The sequence below is a fragment of the Ischnura elegans genome, chromosome 3 (assembly GCF_921293095.1).
Source record: "Ischnura elegans chromosome 3, ioIscEleg1.1, whole genome shotgun sequence".
Classification (NCBI taxonomy): Eukaryota; Metazoa; Arthropoda; class Insecta; order Odonata; family Coenagrionidae; genus Ischnura; species Ischnura elegans.
Window position 1 is genome coordinate 65,769,363 of NC_060248.1, and position 26,545 is coordinate 65,795,907.

Consider the following 26,545-nt stretch of genomic DNA (forward strand, 5'->3'; position numbering starts at 1 on the left):
TGGTAACAAGTGTGTTGATGGGGCTGGTATGCTTGAATGGTTACCACATAAACTTTGTGTTGAATCCATATGTTGTTCACTGCTGAGGAAGAATGGATTGTAGCACCGGGCCTACATATGTGACTATTTTTATCCAGATTTAGGAGATTTTTGTGGATTTTTAATTTTTTTTCTCTCTAGGTTTCTGTTTTTTTTCTCAAAATAAACTCATGTTAAGTAATAGCTGCATCATCATTTTTTTTCCTACAAGGCATGGTCAATTTGGTGTGAAGCTATTTCTTTACAAACATGGCTCAAACAAATACGCCAAGTATGACCAAGTGTTATCATCATTTGATTACTCAACACCAATCCCCCTGATGCAACTATTATGAAAGGAGGATAGACATGACTTGCAAATCACTCTTGTTTACCAATCTTTTGCAGCAGAAGTCACTTATAAGGCTACTTTTCACTAAAATACCAGTGGTTGCATCTACATTCAACTCATTCATTGCAATTTTAGAATGCCAATCAACAAAAATATAATGAAGAGGAACCCAGAAACAGTATACAGTCCTATCAAGAGACACTGGAGATAGAAAACCAGTATGCAAAAACATTAGAGATTTCAATTGCAAACTGCTGTTAGGGGTTGGAGACATTGTAAGTAAATGGAAATATGTAGTACGTTGAAGATCTATGCCGAGGCCCAGAAACCCTCAAAGAAGCAGTCCCTGATGACTGAGTGGAGGAAGACAAAAGTGGTCCAAAATACTTAAAAGGGAATTTGAGAAAGTCATGACAGACTTTAAAAATGTAAAAGAACCCAAAGAAGATGAAACCAGTGGAGAAACAGAGCACTAGGTAAGAAATTGCATGAAGTGCAGCATGTAATAATTCAAGGCTGCTACAAATCCTTACAGCTGCTAGAATTCAAGAGGAGCATAATGGTAAAAACACAACCAAAAAAGGCAAGGGCTTACAGATATGGGAGGCACCAAACCCTGAGCCCGGTATCACATTCCTAAAAAATCTTCACTTTTATAATATGAGGACGGATTGAAGGCGAAATCAAAGAAAACTTGTCAGAAAACCAATTTGGATGCAGGATGAATTAAGAGACAAGGAAGGCAATACAATGCTTGAAACTCTGGTTGAGAAAGCTAGGCCATGTAAGCCTGCCTTTATATTTAGCCTTCTTGAAGTTAGAAAAGACATTCAATAATGTTGAATGGAATGAACGTTGGTCTACACCTCATGAAGAATAATAGCTAGGCACTGTTAATAAATACTAAGCTAACATTGGTCTTCGTGCTTTGACTATGGTTGATTGATACAAGGGTAAACATAAAAGTAAGGTCTCCAATTTTTTTTGTCATTGAATGTGACATTTATTTGCATTTTTGGAGATATCATTGAAAGGTCTTGGCTTCAGCTATTTGTAGATGTTGTCAACCTGACGCTCGATGACTTTCCGTATCCGTATGATGAATTTTTGAATCCCATCGTCATACCAGCTTCTGTCCATGATGCAAAGATAGGCATTGACCTCCTCGTGCACCTCTTTGTCTGTTACGACTTCATCCCTCCTAGGTTCTGGGCTAATGCTTCAGGGCGAGAAACATTTAGAAATCACTGGGTGCAATAGTGGTACTGCACAGAGGGTGCCCAATCACTTTCCACCCAAACTTCGAGATCAGTTCCTGCATCTGATTAGCTGTATGCAGGCAAGCTGTAACAATAATTTTGAGTTATATGTGAGTTGAGTGTTGATGTGACAATTGGTGGGAGAGGAACAGTGTGGCAAGTGATGGTGGACAGAGATTGTTGTGGACGGTGGAGTATGGTTGTATAAGTTGCGGCCTGCGGATGTGTCTTCGCTGCCAAGAGTTTTGCCGTTTAAGCTTTTAGAAGTGTTTTAATTTTGTGTCAGTGACGTTTGTGTTCGAAGGTGTGATAATAAACAATACAACGCATTGTCTTTATGAAATGAGATTCCCTCTGTCAGTATCCCTGGACGTTCTTGAATTGATAGTGATTCCACGCAGTGTGAAATCCATCAATAATACTCCTTTTTTGTCCCAAGACAGTTGCCATGACTTTCTCTGCTAACAGAGTTAGTTTGACCTTTTCCGGTTTCAGAGATGTTGGGTGGCACCATTGTTTAGATTGTTGCTTCGTCTCGGGGGTATAGTGATGAACCCATCACCTGTTACTATAGAATCCAAAAAATCATCTCCTTCTTCTTCAAAACAGTGCTCAACTTCTTCCACGTGCTGCCTCTGGTGGTCTTCGGTGAGCTGTTTGGGCACCCACCTGGCAGTGGACGTTTTCAGTACGGGAAAGGAATTCGTAGCACCACTTATGAACGTTTTTAACATCCATACATTTTTTATTGTAAACTTCAACCAAATGGCGATGAATGTTGATAGGTGCCACCTTTTTTGCGGTCAAAATGACTGACCGAATTTCACACCTGGACAGAGATGTGAGAGAAAGCTCCATGGAGGCAGATGCTATGCCAACAATGAGTGGTCGAATGCTTTGTGGCGGTCGAGAGTGGTAGTGAAGGAACCAAGGAGCACATTGGTATTGAATGAATAAATTCCATGAAGTAATGATTCAAATCATCAATGAACACATTGGTTTTGGCAGATTGCCCCTAGTGCTTCACCTAGACACCTTACTTTGAAGTTTACCCTCGTATTTGCTACAAGTTTTTAGTGTAGGCACACTGAGTAGCAGCTCTTGTATGAAACTTTAGGTCCTCACTCATAATTCCAGCCTTATTCATGCAGATGGAAAGGGACAAAATGTAAAAGCCTTTGGTATTAAGGGAATGATTTAGCTACATCAAAGCACTGCTGGTGATATGAAAAATTAGGTATTGACATGGTAGGGAGAATCTGTGTAATGGAATTGAAGTTGACAGCTCAAAAGTAAGCATCTATACTACAACTGTGGCAGTATTCCAAAGAGGAAACAAGATGTTGTATTCATTAGACTCTTGCTTCAACTTTTTATAAAATATTCTAATTAGCACTGTCACATTTCAAAGAGAAGGTTTTATTAGTTTTTTTAGGTAATTTTTATCAATCCGTTACCATGACTTCATCAGTTAAATTGCCCTCTGTTTGAAAGGACATTGGTCTTGGTAAAGGGATAGTCAAGGTGTCTGAAATCCCTCTAAACCCAGACAAATCTATGGAACAAGGATATAGTAAACAACCTGTGCAACAAACTAGTACTTAAAATATAGCTCAATCCCTCTTTCCCTTGGAAAAAAAACAAAATATGTATTTATGTGCCTGTCTGTATTGAAAGTGAGCTAAGTTCTAAAAGTGAGTCAATGCTGGTACTCATTTAGACCTATGTATAGAATGTGGATTCTTGACCATCCTATATATATTTTTATAATATATAATATATATATATATATATATATGGATTCGGTTATCACATCTGTAAACTTATAATTTTTAATAAATCTAGGCGATGGAGACTGGAGAATTCAATCCTGTGCATAAGACTGAAGTGATTAAAATAACTCTAAACCCAGAATGGAAAAAATTCACAATTCCCATTCGTACTCTTTGCAATGGTGACATGGATCGCACAATCAAGGCAAGTTCTCGTGAGCGCATTGCTGAAATGTATTCAACCCAATGCTATGCTCACTCATCAGCTGGCTCAGCTTCTCTAAGTGGGAGCTGCAGCCACCAATCCAGTCTTGGTCCTTTTGCATGATAATGGTTTTCGCATGTCAGTTTCTGAGGTTAATTCACCATTTGATGTAATGGTATATTTGTTTTGATACAAAAAGTGGCAAAAAAGTCATGCATGTTTTAGCTGAAAGGAAAGGGTATGGTAGGCTATTGTATTTATTTCTGTGATGCTTAGTAGTAAGTTTGAAATTTAAGGAATAAGGCTATATTTTATGTCACAAAAGCTAGAGTTAGTCCTGTTGTAAGACTGAAACATCCTTCAAGTATATTTTTAAAAATGTACATATTTTGCAGTTGTTCATAATGCTTGTGCCCATACTGAATGCATTGGTTTGGTTACCACCACGTATCCACAGCTTTGAAGCTTTAGAGGCAAAATTTTTATTGCTATTAAGAGGAGGAATACTTACATTTATAAAAATCTATTGAAACCATGATTTCTGGAAAAAGGATGGATCTATCGTATTCACTTAGAAAACAAATTTTATGCTATGTTTTAATTATTTTGATAATTGGGAATTATATGCATTTGTATTTAGTTATTTTTATTGTAAACCACTGAATAAGTAATTATGTGCATTATTATTTTACAGATAGCATGTTATGATTGGAATAGGAGTGGAAACCACAGTTTCATTGGAGAATTTGATACAACCTTGAAAGATTTAAGTGAGGGTCCTGGTGGAAAAAATGTTTATTATTTGGTCAATAGAGAAAAAATGGTAAGGGCTCTAGTAAATTTTGCCGATTAAGACACTCTAATTGATTTTTTCTTGAAATTTAGTAAGTGATAATAATAATAAATTTATTTCGCCATTGGCAGTACAGACATCTGCAAGGCTAAAGTCAATATAAAATTGACATACAATTACATTCATACACGAAGATTGAAATTACCAGGATCTTAGGAATTCCCAAGATAGTAATCATTTAAATATGATAAGTATATAATTAAAATAGAGTCCAGATGATCAATAAATACTAACAGAAGCATGGAAAAAATAGGCATTCTAGTTGCCCTCTAGGAAATTACCTTACTCTGGGAGGGGTGAATCAATTTGCACAGTTGTTCTCTGGGTATTGGAACTTTATTCCAAAAGACAAAAAGGATATGATACACCATACACGAATGGATCTAGCGAACTTCGCACCATGACTGCGGCCAACTGACCGAACCGACACACACGTACCGACCAACTTGGACAGACTCGACGGACTGCTCTAGCCCGAGCAGGCCACACACCTTCTCCCACACCGCAATATCGACAGTCAATTGTCACAGTATATATGAGAAATTGTCTCAACTACAACACTTACAATGCGTCCTCCAGATATTCATTAACACTGTTGTAGCACTTTTCAGCTAGGAGAAGTTTTAGTTTCTTTTAAAATATGGAAAGTGAGTTGCTATTTTTTATTTCTTCGGGAATTTTATTGTAAGGATCGAGGCAGAGTGGTTGGGACCTTTCGGACAGAGAGAGCTGGAATACTGGTTGGAGTGGATGTTATTTCTTGAACGGGAGAGGTGATCATGGTAGGTAGAATTTGGAAGAAATTGGGAAGGGTTTGCTTTAATAAAGCAGGCACATGTAAGGATATACAAAGAAGGAAGGGTGAGGATTTTGGATTTAGCAAAGAAGATTTTACCTGGTGTGCGAATAGGGACATGGTACATAAATTTAATAGCTTGTTTTTGGGCTAATAATGTGTTGTCAATGATATCAGTGCCAGGTCTTAGTTTTAGATGTTCTGGCCTCTCAGTTTGTTGTGGGGCAAATAATTAATTCTTTTTACATCACTTCAAATAATTTCTTACCATTTGATTTATTGAATATTAATGTAATGAAGTTTACCATATTTGTACTGCCCAATAATATTTTAACTTTTGTACGTTCCATATTCCATCTCATTTTTTTTTTAGTTTTTCAGATAATCACTCTCTCCTTTCCACCATTTTTGTTTTTTTCCATTTTGTTTCTATGGAACATAATGTATCTCTTTCCTTCTCCATACCATTTGTAATTAATCTTATCTTTCTTTTTTTACATTTGACCATATCTTCTTGGCTCTCTTGTTTCCCATGTTAATTCATGTATTTTTTTATTTCAGTACCCATTACCCATTCTAGTTTTTTTTTACTGTTTCCTTTCGTTTCCACTAGTGCATCATGAAATTCCCCAACCTCTCCATCCCAAGCATTTTAGTTCATCTCTGAAAGACTTGAATTTTTTTCTAATTTGCAATCAATATCATTTTAGTTGTTCACTCTACAGTTTTATATTATTTACATCGTTTTTATTTTAGAAAAAGAAGTCATCTTACACCAACTCAGGGGAAATTATACTCACTTATTATGAATTGCAGAAAACCTATTCATTTCTGGAGTACTTAAAAGGAGGCACGCAAATTCACTGTTCTTTCGCCATTGACTTTACAGGTAATTATTTCAAGCATTTTTACTGCCTGCATTGCTAAAAAAAAAGTATACTATGTATATGTATCACTGAGGAGATGTCATTTTGTGATATAAAATGCATGCAGAGATTGGTCTTCATGTAAATATAATGATATTTTTGAATGTGTAATTTGCTGATGTTCATGAGTGTTTGTGAATCCTTGATTCAAAATAAAAAAAAGGAAAGTAAATGGAAAAAAGTAGTGCAAAATGGTGTGGAAGTTAATTTAACTGCTGCAATATGGCATCATGTTTTGATAAGCATCAGGAATTTGATTAGGATTTACCTCAAGTGCATGGACATTTGAATACATTTTATGGTGTTTTAATCATCGTTGAATCTCCTGCATGAGCTGTTACTGCCCTATAATGTAGGTGGAATATTTTTGTAAAATTATTTTATATTCTTCATGATCAGGAAGTCGGGTATAGTTGAAGTCTATTCTAAATTTTATTGCACCTTAAGATATGCATTGAGGATTAATTTTAAGTTTCAAAATACGGTTTATAAATGTTAAGAAGTGATGGGTTGTGTCTACTTTTTTAGTTGTGGTTAATATCATTCTTGCACTTAGATTACTATTTTTTCATTCAAGTTCAGTTTTTTCTACAAGATAAATTTTCACTACACTTGAATCATGCGATACTTGACTTAGGCGTGCCTAGTATCAAATAGTATAGGTTTTTGATGAAACAAAGGGTGTTTGAAACCTTCCTATAAGCTTTTACTCTGTTCTTGACCTTATTCAAGGTTTGTTGTGTTATGGTGGGAGAGTATATTGTTCCCAGTATAGAATGTGTTGAAACAAATAATTGAGGACTCCATTCCAACACTCAGTGAATCAATTCAACTCGAAAGTTGTTATGGATAGGTGAGGACAGAGCTCACCCCAGGCTTAGCCAGAGACATGTGAATGTCTCTCACTTAGTCAAAGGATCCAGTTTTCTCATTGAGGATTGTTGTGTAGGGTTGTTGGTTGGCTTCACCAAGGGTTTGAAGACCCAAGACCCTCCAGTTAGTCAAATAACACTCTACCCACACTACAACCTCGCTCCCCTAATGACTACTTTACAAACACCAAAATGGAATGGTAGGTGACTTCTAGGCCACACCACACCAATGCATGATGCTGGTATGCATGATCAATGAGATCATGCATACCAGCAAGATTTTTAGCTACTATGCAAGTTTTCATGGATACTAGATCTGAATAATAAGATAATAAAAATTTGTTATACACCAGAATCCTTGAAAATGTGCTGGGCATAGTACAGAAAACCCTCACTTTACAATGTTAATCCATTCATGAGGACCAGTCATAAAGCGAATTCCATCTTATTCTGTATCTGCATTATTTCTGGTAGAGGAATCAGATCAACGAGCAGCAAAGGATTTGATTTTGCTATGTCAATGCATGTGTTTCTTTAACAAATAGAGGATAGAATTACATTATTGATGAACTGTTGTGCTGGTGGAAACAAAATTAGCAAAATTTTAAAAAGTGCGTGCAAAATTAGCTCAGATTGTACACTGCACCCATCAAGTCAAACCCATCGTTAAGAGGAGTATAATGTATTTTGTGCTTAATGATATCGATTTTTTAATCCCCTGAGGACTAGAAGTGGTGCAGAACCTTATGATTAAGTCATATGCACTCAAATTTGGATAAGAATAATTAAATGATGAATAGGGACTTGGAAAACTAAGTACATCATAGTATTCCTAGCTCAGCTTTGCAATTTCATTATTATTATTATTATTAATGCTTAACTTCGATAAATTCATTTGAACAATTTTTTTCACATATTCAACTAAAATATGCCTGTTTTTTTTTTTGGGTGTTTGAGCTAAGCACCAACTTTGGTGATCCATAGCTTGGAAACTAGTATGAGTATTGCTTCTAGTAATGTTAGATAAATGTATGGGTGGTACTGTAAGTTTAAATTATGTATCGTTTACAAAAATAGAGCTGTTATCAACGTTGAAAATGCATGCATAATAGAAGTGGGTCGTTGTAGATTTTCGGTCTTAGTATCCTCTAGTAGGATCCTCTTGTCCGCTCCACTGTTATTTTGTAATTTTCAGTAATATGGGCAAGGAAGTGGTTTAAATCCCTATCAAACCATTGGGCTATCTACCCTTTGGACTATCAGTAAATTCTGGGTCCATAATACAGTACACTCTCTTTATGATCAAGTTGATGGGACCAGAAAACCAGAGGTTTGTAATAGCAAAGTTCGTATGAACGTTTCTTTTAGGAATCATCGAAAAATAACATGCTTCGTCAAAATTTCTTGTCTCTTCAATCTCCAGAACTTATAGTCACACTGCAAAATAGCTTCAGAGTCAAGTGTATAATATACACAATTAAATTACGCACAAATATATAAAAACAAGCTCATTCATTTCATTTTATGAATAGAAGAATGTGGCATGATGCAAACGAGGGTTGATATCTTCCCGATTACAGTAAGACCCCGATATACGAAGAAGATGTATTTCAAGACCTTGCTGGCAAGTGGGTAAACTTATGAAAGGCATTGAGGAGTAGGGTTATCCAGCAGAATACAGCTCTGCATCACAATAGGGTAGTTTCCTTCATCAAAGAAAACGAAAGGCATTGATTGCGATTCGTTACCCACCATTAGTGTATTCATAATACACAAATTATTTGGTTTTTGAAATACCGGTTTAGACGAATGGCAAGGGTCAAATTTTATCCTCATTTGAAAAAGGCCAGATTGGCGCCCATGCGATTCCACTCCGCATGACGCCACAGGGACCTAGTTTCTACACGAGAGGATAGGAGTTATACATCGTCTGAGGTTACCAATGCATGCATGAGGCACAGAGCTCAGGGAAACATGTCTTAATAATCACCTATTAAAACTGGCTAAGTTTGGAAAGTTTTCTTCGTTTGATAAGGTATTAATTAGAGATGTGCGAATAGTATCCGCGAATACTCGAATACCTCGAATATTAGAAAGTATTCGATATTCGAGGTTTCGAATAGTTATGCGAAAAGTACCGCCTCGAATACCTCGAATACTTTGAATTTCGCGTCATACACTGTCGCACGCACGTCGTTGGTAGTTGACTCGGAAAAATGTAGAGAACTAGTCATTTAGTGCACGCAGCGCCGTTTTACGCAAGTAGACGAATTACATCAAATTCGTGGATTTTAGCGGTGAAAAGAGTTCGAAGAGGGGAACCGAAAATGGTCGGGTGAAAAAATCTGAAAATCCCCGATTCCCCCCACCAGGAGAACCTCAGTGCCGTGGGATAGCAACCTTAGAGCATTTCCCACGATCCGCTATCCCCCTCCATTCAGCACTCGCCTCACCCACTCTGACGCTTTCCTCTTCTCCGAAATCAAACAAAAGGTCCCAGCTCGCGCAGGGATCGCATTATGAAGACCCCTGCTTCGAAAAAAATATCGAGTTACGAGAACAATAAAATCGTGTTTCACGCCCTCCCCCCTTTTCTCGCCCACTGACCTTTTTCTGGCTACCTGCTTCGAAGTTCCCCATTTCTGGAGGTCAACTGCTGTGCGAGTACCGTGGGATACTTACATTAGCGCATTTCCCAAGATCCGGTATCCCTCTCCATTCAGCACTAGCCCCCCCCCCCCTCTGAGGCTTTCCTCTTCTTCGAAATAAAAAAAAGGTCACAGCTCGCGCAGGGATCATATTACGAAGACCTTAGCTTCGAAAAAATACCAAGTTACACGAGAACAATAGAAACGTGTTTCCGGCTCTCCCTTTTCTCCCCCACTACCTTTTTTTTCCTACCAGCTTCGAAGTTCCCCATTTCTGTGGAGGTCAACCGCTGCATGAGTCATCTATTAGCACAAAAGGTGTCTAAGAATGACTTTAGTCAATTGATGTTACACCTTTATTGAATTGAAATATTAGTATTGTGCGCGTAATTTCAAAAAGAATAAGACCAAACACGACGTATTTCTGAGTTTATTTAAGCATTTTACGCAAAGAAATAAATGTCAAAATACGATGGAGACTTAGCATTCTGGCGAAATTCGATATGAGCAGCAGAGCTTCTCGTAAGTTGATGCTGTATTTTTTTCCGAAAGCATATATCAAGTTACAATTAATGAGTGGTGCTATAAATCTTAATTGTTACAGTCCCAGACAAATTTTTTTATATTTTCTCAGAATATTTGGTTTCTCCCTGATAGCAATTCCAATTCATCTTCTTATCTCGTGAGAACTCCCAAAGATGGACTGAAAATAATTGAAGAAAATCCGGTGGAATAGAGCTTGTATTTTGCAAAATGCCTCAGATTGTCAGCTAGCACTTGGCAGCAGAAGTGGGGGTAAAGCGATGTTAGTTGAATTAATGATATGCCCAATTGTTTCCATAAAATTAAAATATTCATTAATCAGCTAAATTCCTGTTCGAATCATTTAAAGGAAATCAAAATTACTCCCCAAAATCTTGTGTTGCCTGCTGCATAGGCAACCAAGTCAAACATTCCAGCATTCATCATTTAGTATTCGAGGTATTCGAAATTCGAGGTATTCGAATATTCGAGCAATGATTTAATATTCGAATTCGAGAAATCTGCTATTCGACCCATCTCTAGTATTAATAAACCTTTTTTAAGCCAAGCGCTACCATCCAGCAATCAGCTATCCGCTAGCATCCTGCGACGTATCAGCGCTAAGCCTCGCCTCAAGGTCACCTCACCGGGTGGGAGGGGGAACCAGAAATACGACGTACGGAGATATTTCCCGGCATTCATACTTAAGCGTCGCGTTTTCGCGCGCTTGAAAATTTTCACTTTTCATTTAATCGCGAAAAATAGATATCGTCATTTAAAAATCTAAAAGCGTGAAATACGTACTCCAGGAGTAATAATCTTTCGATTAAAGCAATAAAAAAATAATAGGAAACCACCCTATTGTGCCTTGACTCACGATTGTGAAGAACTGATCTAGCTGGGCGTGCAACGCAGCCAGAGCCGAAAAAAATTGCTATCTATCTGTGGGCGAAACGCTGAAGCATTACTGACTTAACATCGGATTAAATGATACTTTGTTCAGATTATGCCCAGAGTACGAGTCCCTCTACGCCACACCGCATTGCATTGGCCAACTCAAAAAGCACCAAATTTGAAATTTTCGAATGTTTGTCTCTCTGAAAGTTCATAACTCGAATTTGTGTAGGAAGACGACTAACTGTACATCCAATTTACCAGTGGTAATGAGTGGGTCATCATGATTCCACAGGAATTAAGCGTATTATAAGATGTTGCTTGCATACTGAAGTACCTCTTACTGAGGAAAGAACCATAATTGACACTCTTGGATTGAGCACATGAGGAGAACTTAAATGCTGTAGATTAGATAGGCCTTTTCTTTGGGACCGACGATTTGCTTTGTAATAGCAAGAACTTTGTAATGACGTTGTTCATATTAACTAGAGTATATTATAGCTACATTTATGTAGTTACATTTCTGTAGGGGTCTTTGCTGTCTTTATGGTCACAGGCAACTGTGAATGAGGAAAGGCAAGAACTCAGGCCATGCTACACAGTGGGCTAACATTCTTTGTGCACATAATTTACAATTTGAATATATTTTCCTCACATATGTTACATGTGTGGATGTAGTCACTATATTTAAGCTAATATCACAAATTAAGTTTCATTTTTTTTTACTTTTGAGCCAGCTCGTCACTGGAAAAAAAAATGTGCTGTGAAGTGATTAACTTTGGTTATTTGGTGGAAATGATTGATTGTTCAATGTTTTAGTCTGTGTTTTAAGCTGTGTTTGAAGTCTCTTCTTTCTCTTAGCTTGTGTTTTTATGGTTGTAGCTCCTCAACAAAGCTTCTGTGGCTGTGTTAAGAAGATTGCAGATGGCTCTAGACATTGCTAAGGTGTGAGTGCAGAATTCTACCACCTTTCCAATTTCACTTATGCTGCTAATGAACATCATTAGGAACATTACTTATTCATAGAGAACTAACATTACATTTTATATCACTAATAGCATAATATTTAGTTTTTGGCAAATTTATATTCAGCACATGATCACCCCAGCACAGTCTTAGTTACCTTAATCCCATTGACTTTGATGTTCTAAAATCTAATGAACTTAATATATAATGATGTTCTTTTTCACAGCTCATCATTCCTCTGTATATTCCGAGCTTCATAATTAACTTACAGCTTGTAGTTCACTCAACTTTTGTGACGGAGGTTAAACAATAGTGATTTATCCTAATTACACCTTTGTACTTTATATTTTTAACTTGGCATATATTCTGCAAAATGTTTTAGCTTGTTCAATTGACTATTTCACCTTTGGACATTTTTATTGCTACTTAAATCAATGCTTTTTAAAGGTTTTACTCACAGGAATTATTACTTTTTTGATCCCTGGTCACATCTCAATCTGATATCAGCAGTCCAGAAAAAATTTCTGGACCTCAACACATTCAATGCGGGCCAGATTTTCATGAAAATCGTCAGAATCGGCCGATATAATAAGAAAGAAAAATAGAGAGAGTTTTTTGAGCCATAACTTCCATTCAAATACTGCTATTTACAACTGGCGCGCAGTGGTCGAAAGAGGGAAGCTTGATGAAAGCCATGCACATGATCACAAGTCTCAGAGGTGGATATTACTCACGTACGGAGGCGGCGAAAGGGCTCGCAGCTCAATTGACGTGCTCCGGCTGAATGTGTTAAGTAAAAATTATTTACTAGACCTTTTGTGATTGCAACTGTCTTAAAAATACAGCTAAAATAAGCTGAAATTTTATTGTGCAAGTTTTGTACAATTGTGCAAATGTAAGCAGACGAGTTTAAAACAGTAGGTACTGGAAGGTTCACAGGTGTGATGTATACTCGTACCCTTGTAATAAATAGAATAGTGATAAATATATTTGAGGGAACGCATCGGAAGTTTAGTTAATAATGCTACCTATTTAACTATTAATTTAGTTTTTTTTTACAATTAGATGGATTTGATGTGCTGGTTTCTTCATATTCTTTCCCATGTATCTGAAGGAAGTTCATTACTTTGTTTGCAGGTGGGTTTTTGCTTCTCTTACAGTGGTCTGCAAATGGGTGTTTAATGATGTGAAGGTTTTTTGTTAGCTGTGTTTCAAATCATGTCAATTATTGTTAGGAATTCGAAAAATGTATAAAAAATAGTACAAAATTTAATGCTTTTTATGATACCTCCACTCTGTAATTTTTAGTCAAGTGATAAAAATTTCTACTTTGTTAATGGTTGTGGTTTGTTCTGTCAAAGTCATGTTCTTGATAATGTTATCGCCTAGTAATGGATATTATTCAATCTCATCAAATGGCTGATGAAAATTGCTTTAGGGTTTCATACTAACTGAGGCCTTAGAGGTGCTCGATGTCTTGACATTTCCACTCTTTCCACAACTAAAATTTAATCAGCCCTGATGAAAGAATGATAGTTCATAATTCATGAAGGCAATTTGGAGGCTGAATAGCAATTTGCATCAATGATATAGAATATTGTCCATAAGATTAATCTGTTAGTTAGTTATTTTTAAAACCAAAATTTAAGTGAGTGTGAAATTATTTCTGTTAACAGATAGGGTAGGCCCTTTCACTCTCTTTCACTGTGTTTGGCTAACATTGGAACGATTCTTTTCCTTCTCTGCACTTTATCCTCTTCTTTGATTGTATTAAATCTCTTATTTAATGAAGTATTATATCACCACATGGTGATAGTATGTGCTAATACGTCTGCTGGCACATGTTAATCTTTTGGCAATGCATGATATTTGAATGAACTCTAGCTTGTATGTATTTTTGAACTGACATATCAGTTTTTCATATTTTGTGACTTTGATTAGATAGAAACTTTTGGTGTTAGTAAATAATAGTTGGTAAATTAAATGGGTTTTCATATTTGTGTATCTCATGGCTGTTATAGATTATTTGCAATTGCATGAAAATGTTTTCTTAGGATGCACAAATCACTAGAGATTCAGTTGTTTAGTTTCATTCTTTTCACAATTCACTGCTATTTGCACAGCACCTTTAAGGTAGAAAATTGTGGTGTGGTCCTCTTGATCAGTGCATCACATTTCTGAAAAGAGAATTTTTTACTGCATAATAGCTGCGTGATGAATTATGAGGTAAGGGTACTCTTATTGCATTGTAATGAAATTATAATTGATATTGGTTTGGATAGTTTGAATATTACCTATAAACTTCTTTTTCAAAGGGTTTTAAAACATATGTGAATTCATTCCATTGTGACTTAAAATTGTTTTTAAAATAATTATTTCATAATCAATTGTTATCATTTTTTTGTATTGGATTTTTTTGCAAATTAATTTTGTCATAAAGTGCAATCTATAATTTTTTTATCGCTATGGGTGCTGTTCATAGGGAATATAAATTTTTGTTATTGTTACTCCAGCAATATGATTGGAAAAGCATTAGTTTCTCATGTAAGAGCTTGGATAATGTATGGCTCTTATGATAGTTCTTTTGCATTGAATAATCATTGAATCTAAAGTTTGCTTTCTTGAATTATGTATTTCTAGCAATTCACTCAGCATTTCCCACAAAAATAACAAAATTAAATTCTGTTGCGTACATATCATTTCAGGTCTTTCAGTCTGAACCGCAGGGCCATTTTTTTTGTCCTTTTTGCGCGATAACTCCAGTGATCACTCTAAAGATAGCAGAAAATAATCTTTTCACTTTATCATTTTCCGCTCCTCGGATGTGAATCCATTAGTTTTCCATAACTAAAGAGGTCCCTTTTTCCATCGGCTTAAACCATCTCCGGCACCATCTTTCAGCCTATTAGAATGCACGGCTACTGACAGAGAATGTAACCCACATTTAGCTTTAGATGTAGTGAGAACTAAAGAAAAAGGGATGGCAGAATGGCCATTTCAGAAAATGGTGGGTTGAGCAATCACTTTTTTGGTCCATGAAAAGCTATCGCTGGAGCTATCAATCAGAAGAACAAAAAAATGATTGTATGATTTAGGCTTTCGCTACATTTATGTGTAAGGTGTGATGAAACATACTGTTAAAAAGACCTAGGTGTATGCAGCAATGATTATCGTATAAGTCCTGTAAGCATACAGTAAATCTTTTCAAATAACTTCTAATATCTGCCAGGATCACACTTGTAAATGACCAGTGATACAGAAAAATTAAAGTGTCATTCCCTACTCAGTAGACACTCAACCCTGCAACTACTTTTGTTGTAGAACCAGCTGTGGCCACTTTAGAGAAGAGGTGTTTCTGTATATCTCAACTATTGAATAGGATGCATAGGAAAGGCATTAACTTATAAATGCAGCAAATATTAAAAACTTAATATGAAATGATGATCAAAGCCTTAGATGTGTTGATTGCTTCAACTACATTTTTCTCGGACTGCATTAGAGCGGTCATAAAGGAAAAAAATGGTCTTTAATTCTTGATACTAATGCTTTTCAAATCTTGTGTAAGTTCCTGGAGAAATATCTTTTTAATGTTTCTAATTTTATTTAATATCAGACATGTTACCGATAATAGATTTTTGTGCAACCTCTCTAGATATATGCGATGGTGGTTGGCGTAACATGGTGAAACTCCTTCATGATGCACAAAGGTTAAGAAAAGACTTAGCTGTTTCACAAAATAAAATATATTTGCGACCGGTTTCGATAGATGATGATACGCTGTATCGAAACCGGTCGCAAATATATTTTATTTTGTGAAACAGCTAAGTCTTTTCTTAACCTTTGTGCAACTCTCTGGATATTTTATAACTACATAGTTCCTTTTTAAAATTGTAACTGGTGCTCGTAGTTCAATCAAATTTAATAAAGTAGCCTGAAATAACTAAGTCCAGTACCTCTTGGTTCTTCACTCATCTCTGGTACCACTTATCCTTTAAACTCTGAATCATGCAAAATGTGTATGATTAATAATATTTTTATTAGTACTAGAGTAATGGAGAGCGGCATCAAACCAATCTTATAATTGTTGAGTAATGATGATGATGAATTCATAGCTCAAGTGAGCTAGCAATCTAATTGGAAAGCTATGAAGTTACTCTTAATTTTATAAATATTTAGTCATGCATCAGTTCCAACTTGTACTTGCCATCAGTCCGAGCATGACCCTCAAATCTATGTGGTGTTTCTACTCCAATACTTTTCTCTATAGGATTGAACTTTTAGTTGTATGTTATTGTTTTTTGCAAGAATATGGTGCTTGGTTTGCCCCTATCAACTTGTGCACCAATTTTTCTTTTGCCTCTTTGGTATGAAGTACAGTCTTGCCTAAAACTTGGAATCGTACTTAAAATATTTGTTTTGTATTCATAACATTTTATGTGATGCATGTGAAAAAACTTCCTGCAGTACTATGAAAGGATAGTTATGGTAAAATTAGAGTCTAAACTGGTAGATACCGTAGTGGTACAGCTTTACATGCCTATGACTGACTACAAGGATGAAGAAGTTGATGGCGTCTACGAAGATGCCCAGAATTAATCAAACAGGTAAGGAGTGAAGAAAACTTTATTTTTAAGGAGATTGGAATGCTGTTGTCAGCGAATGCAAGGATGGAAGAATAACTGGATAACATGGATTAGAAATTCAAAATGGAAGAGGAGGAAGGCTCCTTGAATTCTATACGGAGCACAAATTGGTGATAGCCAACATTCTGTTTAAGAATCACATGCTGAGAAAATACACATAGAAAATACCAGGAAACGACAGAAAATATCAACTTAACAATTTTAGTGAATAAGAGGTTTAGGAACCAGATGAAGGACTGCTAAAGCTACCCGTGGGCAGATACTGACTAGTGGAATGAGGACCCAGGACGGGCTCGCGGAGTTAATCTCCTGAGGGCCGGGTCTGCAAGCCTTGGCTTTTCACCCGCACACCTTGGTAGGGGATGGACAGTGAAGGAAAAAGGATTGGAGGCGTCACCGCAATGAGAGCCCGACAATGCCTCCAGGGAGAAAGTATGGATGGAAGGGAGGGGGTAGGGAATCCCAACGCCATCATTGGGGCATGGGGGCCCACTAATAGCAAAACCACATTCTACAGAAAGGAAAGGTTTCCCGATGAGGAAGAGAAACCCTACGATTTTCCGTAGATGGGCAGATACTGACAGTGATCATACTCTAGTGATGATAGAAAGAGCTGTGTGAAATTGAAGTAATCAGTGAAGAAGACTTGGTCATTAGAGAAACTAAAGAAGCCACCACATCAACATGCATTTCAAGAAGAAAGAGTAAGAGCAGTATATAATTAGATATGATGAAGAAATCAGTTGAGGATAACTAGAAAAATATTAAAAATGGACTTCCGGAGGCTTCAAGGGAGAAGTAGAGTTGTTAAGAAAAAGCAATGGATCATGGATGAAGTCCTAGATCTTATCAAAGAACAAAGAAAGTGTAAGAAAGTGAAAACTGACGAAGGAAAGACTTGCTTCATGAGATTAAGGAATGATATTTGTCATTAAGTGAGGAAAGCCAGAGAAGCATGAATGGTGAGCCCATGTTACGATGTGCAAAATAACCTTGTACAAAGGAAGTGGAAGCGGCCTCTAGAATAAAATAAAGCCATTTTAAGGAAGTACAAGATATAATGCCATAAGGGACAAGGATGGAATTATTTTGATTGAAAATGAAGAAAGTCAAGGAATGGAAAGAATACCCAGGAGAGCTATTCATCAGAAGCAAACTCAGTGCAAAAAGTATATACAGTAGACTCTCGTTATTACGAAGTTCACGGGACCGAAAATCGGAGGTTCGTAATAACGAAGTTCGTAAGAACGTTTCTTTTAGGAATCGTCGAAAGCAATAGTGTATTATAATACGCGGAAAGAAATATAAACAGGAAAATGCGTTTCAGTTTTTCAACAGAAGACTGCGCCATGACGCATTCGAGGGTTGATATCTTCCCGAATACATGAACTCCGATATTCAAACTCGATGCGTCCCAAGACCTTGTTCCTTGGTTGATAAAATTACAGTCCGGCCACCGAGAGTTGTCCAATTACAGACCAAATGGTCTAGGTCCGGGGAGGGGGCAAGGCTGCCATGTAAGAAAGGGAAACGCTTACAAAGTGTTCCGTGAAGAAAAGATCCGGAAGGGACGACGAGCGTCAAGGACCTAGAGGAATAATCACTTGTTCTGTGATTCGAAGAATGGGCTTATTTTGGTGGATCAGGCGTATTTCGGTGTTCGTTTATGCATTTGACAACGTTGTATGACTAGGCGAGGGTGTGAGGTGCGTTTGGGGGACAGCGGTTGGCTTTAAACCCTGCTGGCGCAGGATTATCCGCCCATCCTATTGTGCCGTAATCGGACAACCCTCGCCAGCCGGACTATGTAATTTATCGCAGAGTAAGGTTATCCTGCGGGATGCAACACTGCATTACACGTATGCGCTTACTCAAGCTTGTGGCGAACTGATCTAGCGGGGCCTGCGATGCATTCGGAGCCGAAAAAATAGCTCCCCGCGGTGACGAAGAACGGGTGAAACGTTGAACAGTTCCTAAATTCACTCCATTTTCATTGATACCTTATTCAGATCATGATCACAGTGAGAGTTTCCCAGCGCCACACCGCGTAGTATCGGCCAAATCGAAAGGCGCCAAATTTGAAATTTGAAAATTTTGAATGCTCGTATCTCTGAAAATTCGTAAATCGAATGTGCATAGGAAGAGGTCTGACTGTACATCCTATTTACGAACGGTTATGAGTAGGGCACCCTGACTACACAGGAATGAAGCTAGTTATATGATTTTGCGTGTAAACTGAATAAAGAACCATAATTGACGCTCTTAGGCACAGTAAACGAGAATAACTGAAACGTGGCGCAATTATTGAAACTTAAGTGTAGTGAATATCCACCTAAATACCGTGACGTGTGCGTGCAACTTCGTAATAAAGTTCGTATTGTAACAGCCGGGACCGGGACATAGGTTCGTAATTTCGTAAAAACGAAAATTTCGTAATAACGTTTCTTTTACTATTGCTTGGATAGGCCCTTTCGACGGGACCAACGATTTGCTTCGTAATAACGAGAACTTCGTAACAACGTTGTTCGTATTAACGAGAGTCTACTGTAGAAGAAAACTGAAGTAGAAAAATCATGACATGAGAGCCAGCCTCTTAAGATCGGAATTTGACTCTACAAAGAGACCTACAGAATAATTAGGAGCCAGGAATAGATGGTATTTCAGCAGTGCTAATCAAAAATGCTGGAGGGAAGACTTAACTCAGCTGTGAAATGTACTCAATAGGAGATGTACCAAGTGACTACAAGAAGAACATCATCATTCCTAATCCTAAAAAGAAGGAAGCATAGCAGTGTGAAGGTTTTAGGACCATAAACCTGACAGCAAATGGATTGAAGATGCTGGCAGGAATCATTTAAGGGAGAAAAGAACAAAGAGTAGAAGAACTCCTGAATGAGGGCAAATTCGGATTTAGGAAAAGCAAGAGCACAAGAAGCAATTTTAGCCCACAGGCTGCCCATAGAGAAAAGAATTGGGAAGAAAAAACTTACTTTCTTAGCATTTGTCGAATTGTTAAAGGCCTTTGACAATGTGGAATGAAATTCAATGGTTAAAACCCTGAAAGAACATGGAGTGCTCTACAATGATTGTATAATTGGGCACAGTTAATATAAAAACCAAGTAGCTGTGATAAAATCTCGACCCTACTTTCAAGAAGCAAGAATAAGGAAAGGAGCAAGACAAGGATGTGCACTATCCTCCTTAAATTTTAATGCTTACATTGTTAAAACCATCAATGAAATCAAAGAAAAAGCTTTAGATGAGAATATCTTTAGAGAAAGAATTAGCATGCCTTGATTAGTTGACGACATTGTTGTCTTAGCCGAGACGGAGATGGATTTGAAGAAGACTTTGACAAATATGGAAAGGACAATGACTATCATCAGATTGACTCTAAAAATCAACAAGAAGAAGTTTAAGATATTAGTATGCAGCAAAACAGAGGAGGTTAGGAACATCATTAAATTAGGAAAACACATCCTTGAAGAGGCGAAAGAGTTTTGTTGCCTAGGAAGCCGAATAATTAATGATGGATGAAGTAAGAAAGTAATAGGGAGTAGAAATAGCACAGGTGAAGAGGGCATTCTACAAAAAGAAGAATCTATATACAGCTGTGAATACAAGTAAATAGGTGAGGAAATGGTTCATCAGATGCTGCATATGGAGCATGTTTCTCTAAGGGAGCAAGGTTTGGACATTGACAAAAAAGCAAATAAGTCTAGAGTGGAAGCCTTTGAAATGTGGTGATACCAAAGAATGATGAAGATAAAATAGTTCGACTGAATTAGGGATTACCCAGAAGAGTGGGAGAAAAGATGCCTTGTAAAATCCCTTTGGAAAGACAGGAAAAACTTAGTTGGCTACCTTATGAGGCATAATGGCCTTATGAAAACAATTGTAGAAGGGAAATGAATGGCACCAAATAAATTACATTGGATATGTTAATAAGGATGTAAAAGAGAAGAAATGTCTCTATGAAAAAGCAGAATGGAGCTGCATCAAACCAATCTTATGATCGTTGACTCATAATGATGATTCTTTAATCTAGGTGACTTGCAATTATAATAATTTAATAATAATAATGTTAAAATTACCATTGAAGAAGTAGTATAAAAAAGATTAAGTAATGAATGGTCTCAGGAACATCCAAGAACTGTTTGCTGTGGCATGAAATGTTATGTACCAAGAGAGAATGCTGACTCTAACAAGTAATATGTACATGCATTAAAACTTCAAAAATTTTCTATCCATTAATTTATTCTTGTTCTTGATTTTGTATCACAAAATCTAAGTCTGGCTGGTACATCTCATAACCTACTCACCTCACTTGCTCTTATTGTATCATCTACCATTAAGTTTTACCATGGTTTACGCAGCATCTATATAAATGCATAAAAACTAGTTAATAATTCACATGCTGCAAATGGGGTATGGCTTCAAAATGGATTGGCATCTACAAAATCTTAGTGTTGATTTAAGTGACCATGAAATGATCTATTCCAAGTAATAAACTTGTCCAACTTTAGTGGTACATAGATTACTGTGCGCTGACCAGCTTAATACAAATGGATTATTGAAGGAACCCTTCTCATATGCCGGTCAACTTTGATTTATCTCCAGTATTATTGTTTGTGATCACCTTGCTATATGTTTATCATTTGTCCATGAGGTAGAATTTTACCTTTACATCAAATGACTCAATTTGACTATTCTTAACCAGACTGGCTGAAGATAGTATAATTTTCAATTGCTTCAGAAGATTCCTTTGACATAAGCCTCTTTTTCTCTTGCTTGTTTTTCTTCTTCATCTTCACTCTAATGTCTGTTGGCATTCAACAGACCAACTGTGATATCAATTCCTAGTAATGAACCAATTTTTTTTTTTTCAAGCTTGCCTAGTCATTGGGGTGATGTCAGTGAAAGTTGTCCAAGTTTTACCGAGTTCTTATTTGAATTTGGATCTTACATAAACTTTTTTCTTCTTTCAATGCAGGTTCAAACGGTGACCCATCATCTCCCGACTCGCTTCATTACATAAGTTCAAGTCCTAACTCATATGAAATTGCTATCCAGGCAGTTGGTTCAATCATCCAAGACTATGATTGTGATCAGCATTTCCCTGTCCTTGGATTTGGGGCCAGGCTTCCTCCAGATGGGAGGATATCTCATGAATTTTTTGTGAATATGCAGCCTGATAACCCTTTCTGTAAAGGAGTCAGTGGTAAGTTAGTGTCATTTTATTTATGCCAAATTTTTAGTGGAACTGGAAGTGAGACAAAGTTTAAGAGGATTGCTAGATTTTTTCTGGAAAGAGGGATAATTATTCTTGTGCTCATTTGCCGTATTTTCTTTTTCAGGTGTTTTAAGTGCTTACCATGCATGTATCAGGCAGATTCAGCTGTATGGACCTACCAACTTTGCTCCAGTCATAAATCATGTAGCTAAGTTTGCTGGCGCTTATAGAGATGGGAGGCACTATTTCATCCTCCTCATAATCACAGATGGTGTTATTACAGATATGCTGAGAACTACTCAGGTGAGAAATCTGTGGTATAATTTTTCAGTAAAAAATAAGTTCACATAGAAGCTATAATGTAAGAGTGAAGAAGCCGAGACTAGTATTAAACAAAGAAAATAAAAAAATTGAGGAATTGGAAGAATTATTTTACCTGGACAGCTGATGAAAGTGCAAGTGCTAAATAATTAGTAGAATAGCCCATAAAAAGAGAAAATTCTACAAAAAGAAGACTGTGTTTACTTAATCTACCCCTGTGAATAGAATCAATTGAGGAAGCAGTTCATTACATGCTTCATTTGGAGCATCTAATGGTAGAAAAATGAGGCGTAGACTTTGCAGCAGCAGAGAAGTCAAAGAGTGGAAGCATTTGGGATGTGGTGCTACAAAATGATGGAGATAAAATTGATCAACCTAGTGGGTAACCTTTACCTATATTTTAATTTAAGTTAGAGGAAAGAGAAGTCAATTCTGAAAATGACAGGAATAATTTAAGGCAACTTAATCAGTCATATTATAGAATATAATGGTCTGATAAAGATAATCATGGAAGAGCAACTGGGTAGAAATGACTGTAAATGATGTCCATGTTAGAGATACGCAGATCAAGCGATTTGAGGTATGAAAAAGAAGAAGTATGTGGCTATGAAAAGATTTTCTTATTGGAAAATTGAATGCAGGGCTGAATCAAATCAATCTCTGTGTTGTTGACTGAGCAACTAAATTTTGCATGTGATATGCATGTGTGCGGAATTCAGACTTTCATTGGAGAAATGCATCGTGCCTTCCTATTTTTGCTCAACAATTTTATATGGATTTTTTGTATGCACCTCAAGTTGCAAGTTTTAATTAAATTTTTACATTTGTCAAAATATCATCTCAACATAATTTTTGGGTAGATTATAGAGAATAGGAGTTTTACATCGTCTGAGATTACCAATGCATGCATGAGGCACAGAGCTCAGGGAAACATTTCTTAATAATCGCCTATTAAAATTGCCTATGGTTGAAAAGTTTCCTTCATTTGATAGGGTATTAATAATCCTTATTTAAGCCAAGCGCTACCTGCTAGCAGCCTCCATTGTTGCTCATAGCCTCGCACCAAGGTGGCCTCACACAGCAGCAGCCTGAACCAGAATGACATCACACAGGCTTTTCCCAGCATTCATACTAACCCGATGCGTTTTCGCCCACTTGAAAATTTTCACTTTTCATTTAATCGCAAAAAATTGATATTGTCATTTAAAATCTAAAAGTGTGAAATACATACTCCAGCAGGGTTATTCCACTAATCGTATGGCCGGGCCATAAGTCGAAATCGACCGTAACTACGGCCTCGAGATATACGTATGGCATTCGAGCGATTCTACTCTGAGTGAAAGGCCTTAAGTCGGGCGGTAGCTATGGTCTAAAGGCCGTAATACTATGGCCTGCCTAGGAGGCGGCCATAACTCAGGCCATACGAAATAACATTGCTCGCCTACGGAGTTATAGAAGAAATTTACAGAGTGTCGTCGATTATATAGCTATTATTTCAAGAAATATATTAATATTGCAGGGGAGCACATATTCAACGGGTATTGGCTAGATATATAAAATAAAGATGCCGATTTCATATGGAAAGAAGGAGTATACGGGGTACGTGTAATCCGTTCGCATACGATGATGATATTTTCATTAAATATTTCCGCGTGTCAAAAGAAGTTGTTACTTAATTCGTAAGTACATATAGTGGATGAACTAAAAGTTCGCTTGTAGTTAAAAAGTTAGAAATACTCTTTTAATGGATGCTCTGTTAAAGTGAATGGAGGAACGGGCTTTTATTTGCTTTTTGTGCTACATTTGCTAGCAGATTTCTTACTTATATGTTTCGAAAATCTGTAGGTAGCTTGAAATATCCACTATTAAATGTTTTATATTTTCGTAAAATTACGGTTCATGAGGAAGGATATCTAAGAAACATAGGGCAACACATTTTTTGGCAGTAAGGCAATCTTCAGTAAGTCGATGCGTTAAGGACAAATGTCGTCCACAAATCAAGGAAAGAATGATAGTCTCATATTGATGTTTTAATTTTATACCGCTACCTAAACATAAGCCTCTGATAATAAAATTAATGAAACTTAAAGTTTCAATTTCATCTTTAGATTTCGTGCATTGGCTGGATTTCTACGGCTTTTGAGGGCAAATTATTGCAGCCATGAGACAATAGTTACACCATTGGAAGGAGAGAAAGGGTGTTAGAACTACAATAGGATGTCATGTTCTAACTCTATCCATTACATGTACAATTCACGAATATTATAATACTGTAGGGTACAAATTTCTTCTGCTTCTTCTCGTCCGTGATTTGCGTTCATCACTTTTTTGAAAGATCTCCAGCGTCTACCGCCAGATCAGAGTTAAAAGAAAATCCAAATTTATCCTTTAATAAGAGTCCATTTCAGTTAAGGAACATGGAATTAATTTTTTAGCCACGTTGGAACAAATTTCCTTCTCAAAAAATGACTAGTGTTAAAAAAAAGTGAACCCAACCTATAGTACCAATTATAATTCTCATACTCGCCTGCAGAAAGGGCGTTAAGACTTTTGGCCGGGCCATACGATATGGCCCCTCGAGAGTAGAATCGGTATAGGCCGTAATTTCGGGTCGGGCCATAAGAAACTTACGGCCGGCCATACGTATGGCCCCATTTAGCTGAATACTAATCTTTCAATTTAGGCAATTAAAAAAAAAATAGGTAACCACCCTATTAGCCCCTAGAAGCCAATATGCCTTGCACCTTAGTGATGAATAACCATCTTAATGCATGAGGTATAAAAATACTAACCATTGTTGGTTTCAGTTTTATAGTTGATAAATTTCTATTTAAATGTTGACTAATGTACCATTGAAATGAATGAATGAAATGTTGATTAATTGACCATTTTCTCTGCGGTAAAGGCTATTGTGTCAGCATCCAGCCTACCCATGTCAATTATCATCGTTGGAGTTGGTGGTGCTGATTTTTCTGCCATGGAAGAATTGGATGCTGATAGCACTCCTTTGGTTGCTCCTAGTGGTGCAAAAGCTGTAAGAGACATTGTTCAATTTGTTCCTCTGCGAAATTTCATGGTGCCAGGACTTGATCCTACTGTTGCAAGAGTGAGGCTTGCTAAGGAAGTGCTCGCTGAAATCCCAGCACAATTTTTGGGCTATATGCAGGCCAACCGGATTGTGCCTCAACCTGCCCCTCAAGGTGGCCAGCCAATTGTGTTACCTCCAGATCCTGAGCTTCTTGTGGTACACTGAAAAATCAAATTCCCAAGCTGCACATTTAACTTATATGCATGTATTTATTAACTATTATCTTCTTTCTACTTTCTAAAAAAATACATATGAACTTTATAAACTGTTTGTATATCTATATATGGTTTTTAAACCTAACAAAGGTTGATACTGTAGCTTTTTTTAAAAGACTTTCATACTATGTACCTTTATAAGTACAAATATTCAGGTAACGTTTGTTGACCATTACTTTCAAAGGAGAATATATATAATCTTTTTTAATAAACTTTACAAAGAGCTAACCTTAAAATAGGCTCGATAATCTAAGATGTCTGTAAGCTCGCAGACTTTATGAGAAAACTATTTTCTGCAATCCAAGCCCATTGAGGCGAGGGTACTTCATGAGGTTTCTTCTGATCCCAATGATTTTCTTTTGAAATGTCATTCCCCATGGAGCAGTGGCGTAACTATGGGGGGAGGAATGAGTGAATAGATCCCCCCCAAAGCCTCGGAGAAGTAAAAAAAATATGTAGAAATAGTCTAGTTGTGGCATATAATAACTGCACCTGCTTAAAGTTAAACTTTTAAAGTGCCAAAATGATGTAAAATGTATTTCCAGGCGTGTCACTTATCAAAAATTATCTCATTGCTTGGGGGGGGGGTCACCCCCTCAGGTCCCCTCATCCCCCCTCCCCCAAAAACATATTTCTAGTTACACCACTGCTTAGGAGAACCTTCACTCTATCATCACTCTGTATGTTTGTGAGCTGTATGTTTTCTTACTAGCTGTAACTTAGATGGAGCAACAGGTAATAAAGATTATCTAATTCTTCCATCACTGCTAGCGACATTAATATGTTCATACCAATCCATTTTTGTGCATGGTAGGGTAGTAATAATAATGGAACTTATTTCTTTAAGTATGTGTGGCATTTTGTGATATTGTTGAAATTATATGATGATGTGTGTAGTGCTATATAAACTTGTTATTTATCAAACAATATTTTTATCTCAGCAAATTAAGTGATTTTATTGA

General features: G+C 36.9%; 1 protein-coding gene across 2 annotated transcripts in view; it reads left to right on the forward strand.

Moving 5' to 3' along the window:
• Nucleotides 1-25,633, forward strand: part of LOC124155949 (copine-8-like) — a 30,044-nt gene extending 4,411 nt beyond the window's left edge. The window contains exons 4-9 of one of the 2 annotated variants that reach the window (XM_046530183.1): nt 3,475-3,606; nt 4,301-4,429; nt 6,012-6,144; nt 21,720-21,947; nt 22,084-22,262; nt 25,186-25,633. In XM_046530183.1, the coding sequence (XP_046386139.1) occupies nt 3,475-3,606; nt 4,301-4,429; nt 6,012-6,144; nt 21,720-21,947; nt 22,084-22,262; nt 25,186-25,533 (1,149 nt within the window). In that variant the 3' untranslated portion in view covers nt 25,534-25,633. The remainder of the gene's footprint in view (nt 1-3,474; nt 3,607-4,300; nt 4,430-6,011; nt 6,145-21,719; nt 21,948-22,083; nt 22,263-25,185) is intronic. The other variant, XM_046530184.1, reaches the window with a different exon arrangement.
• The last annotated feature ends 912 nt before the right edge of the window (nt 25,634-26,545 follow it).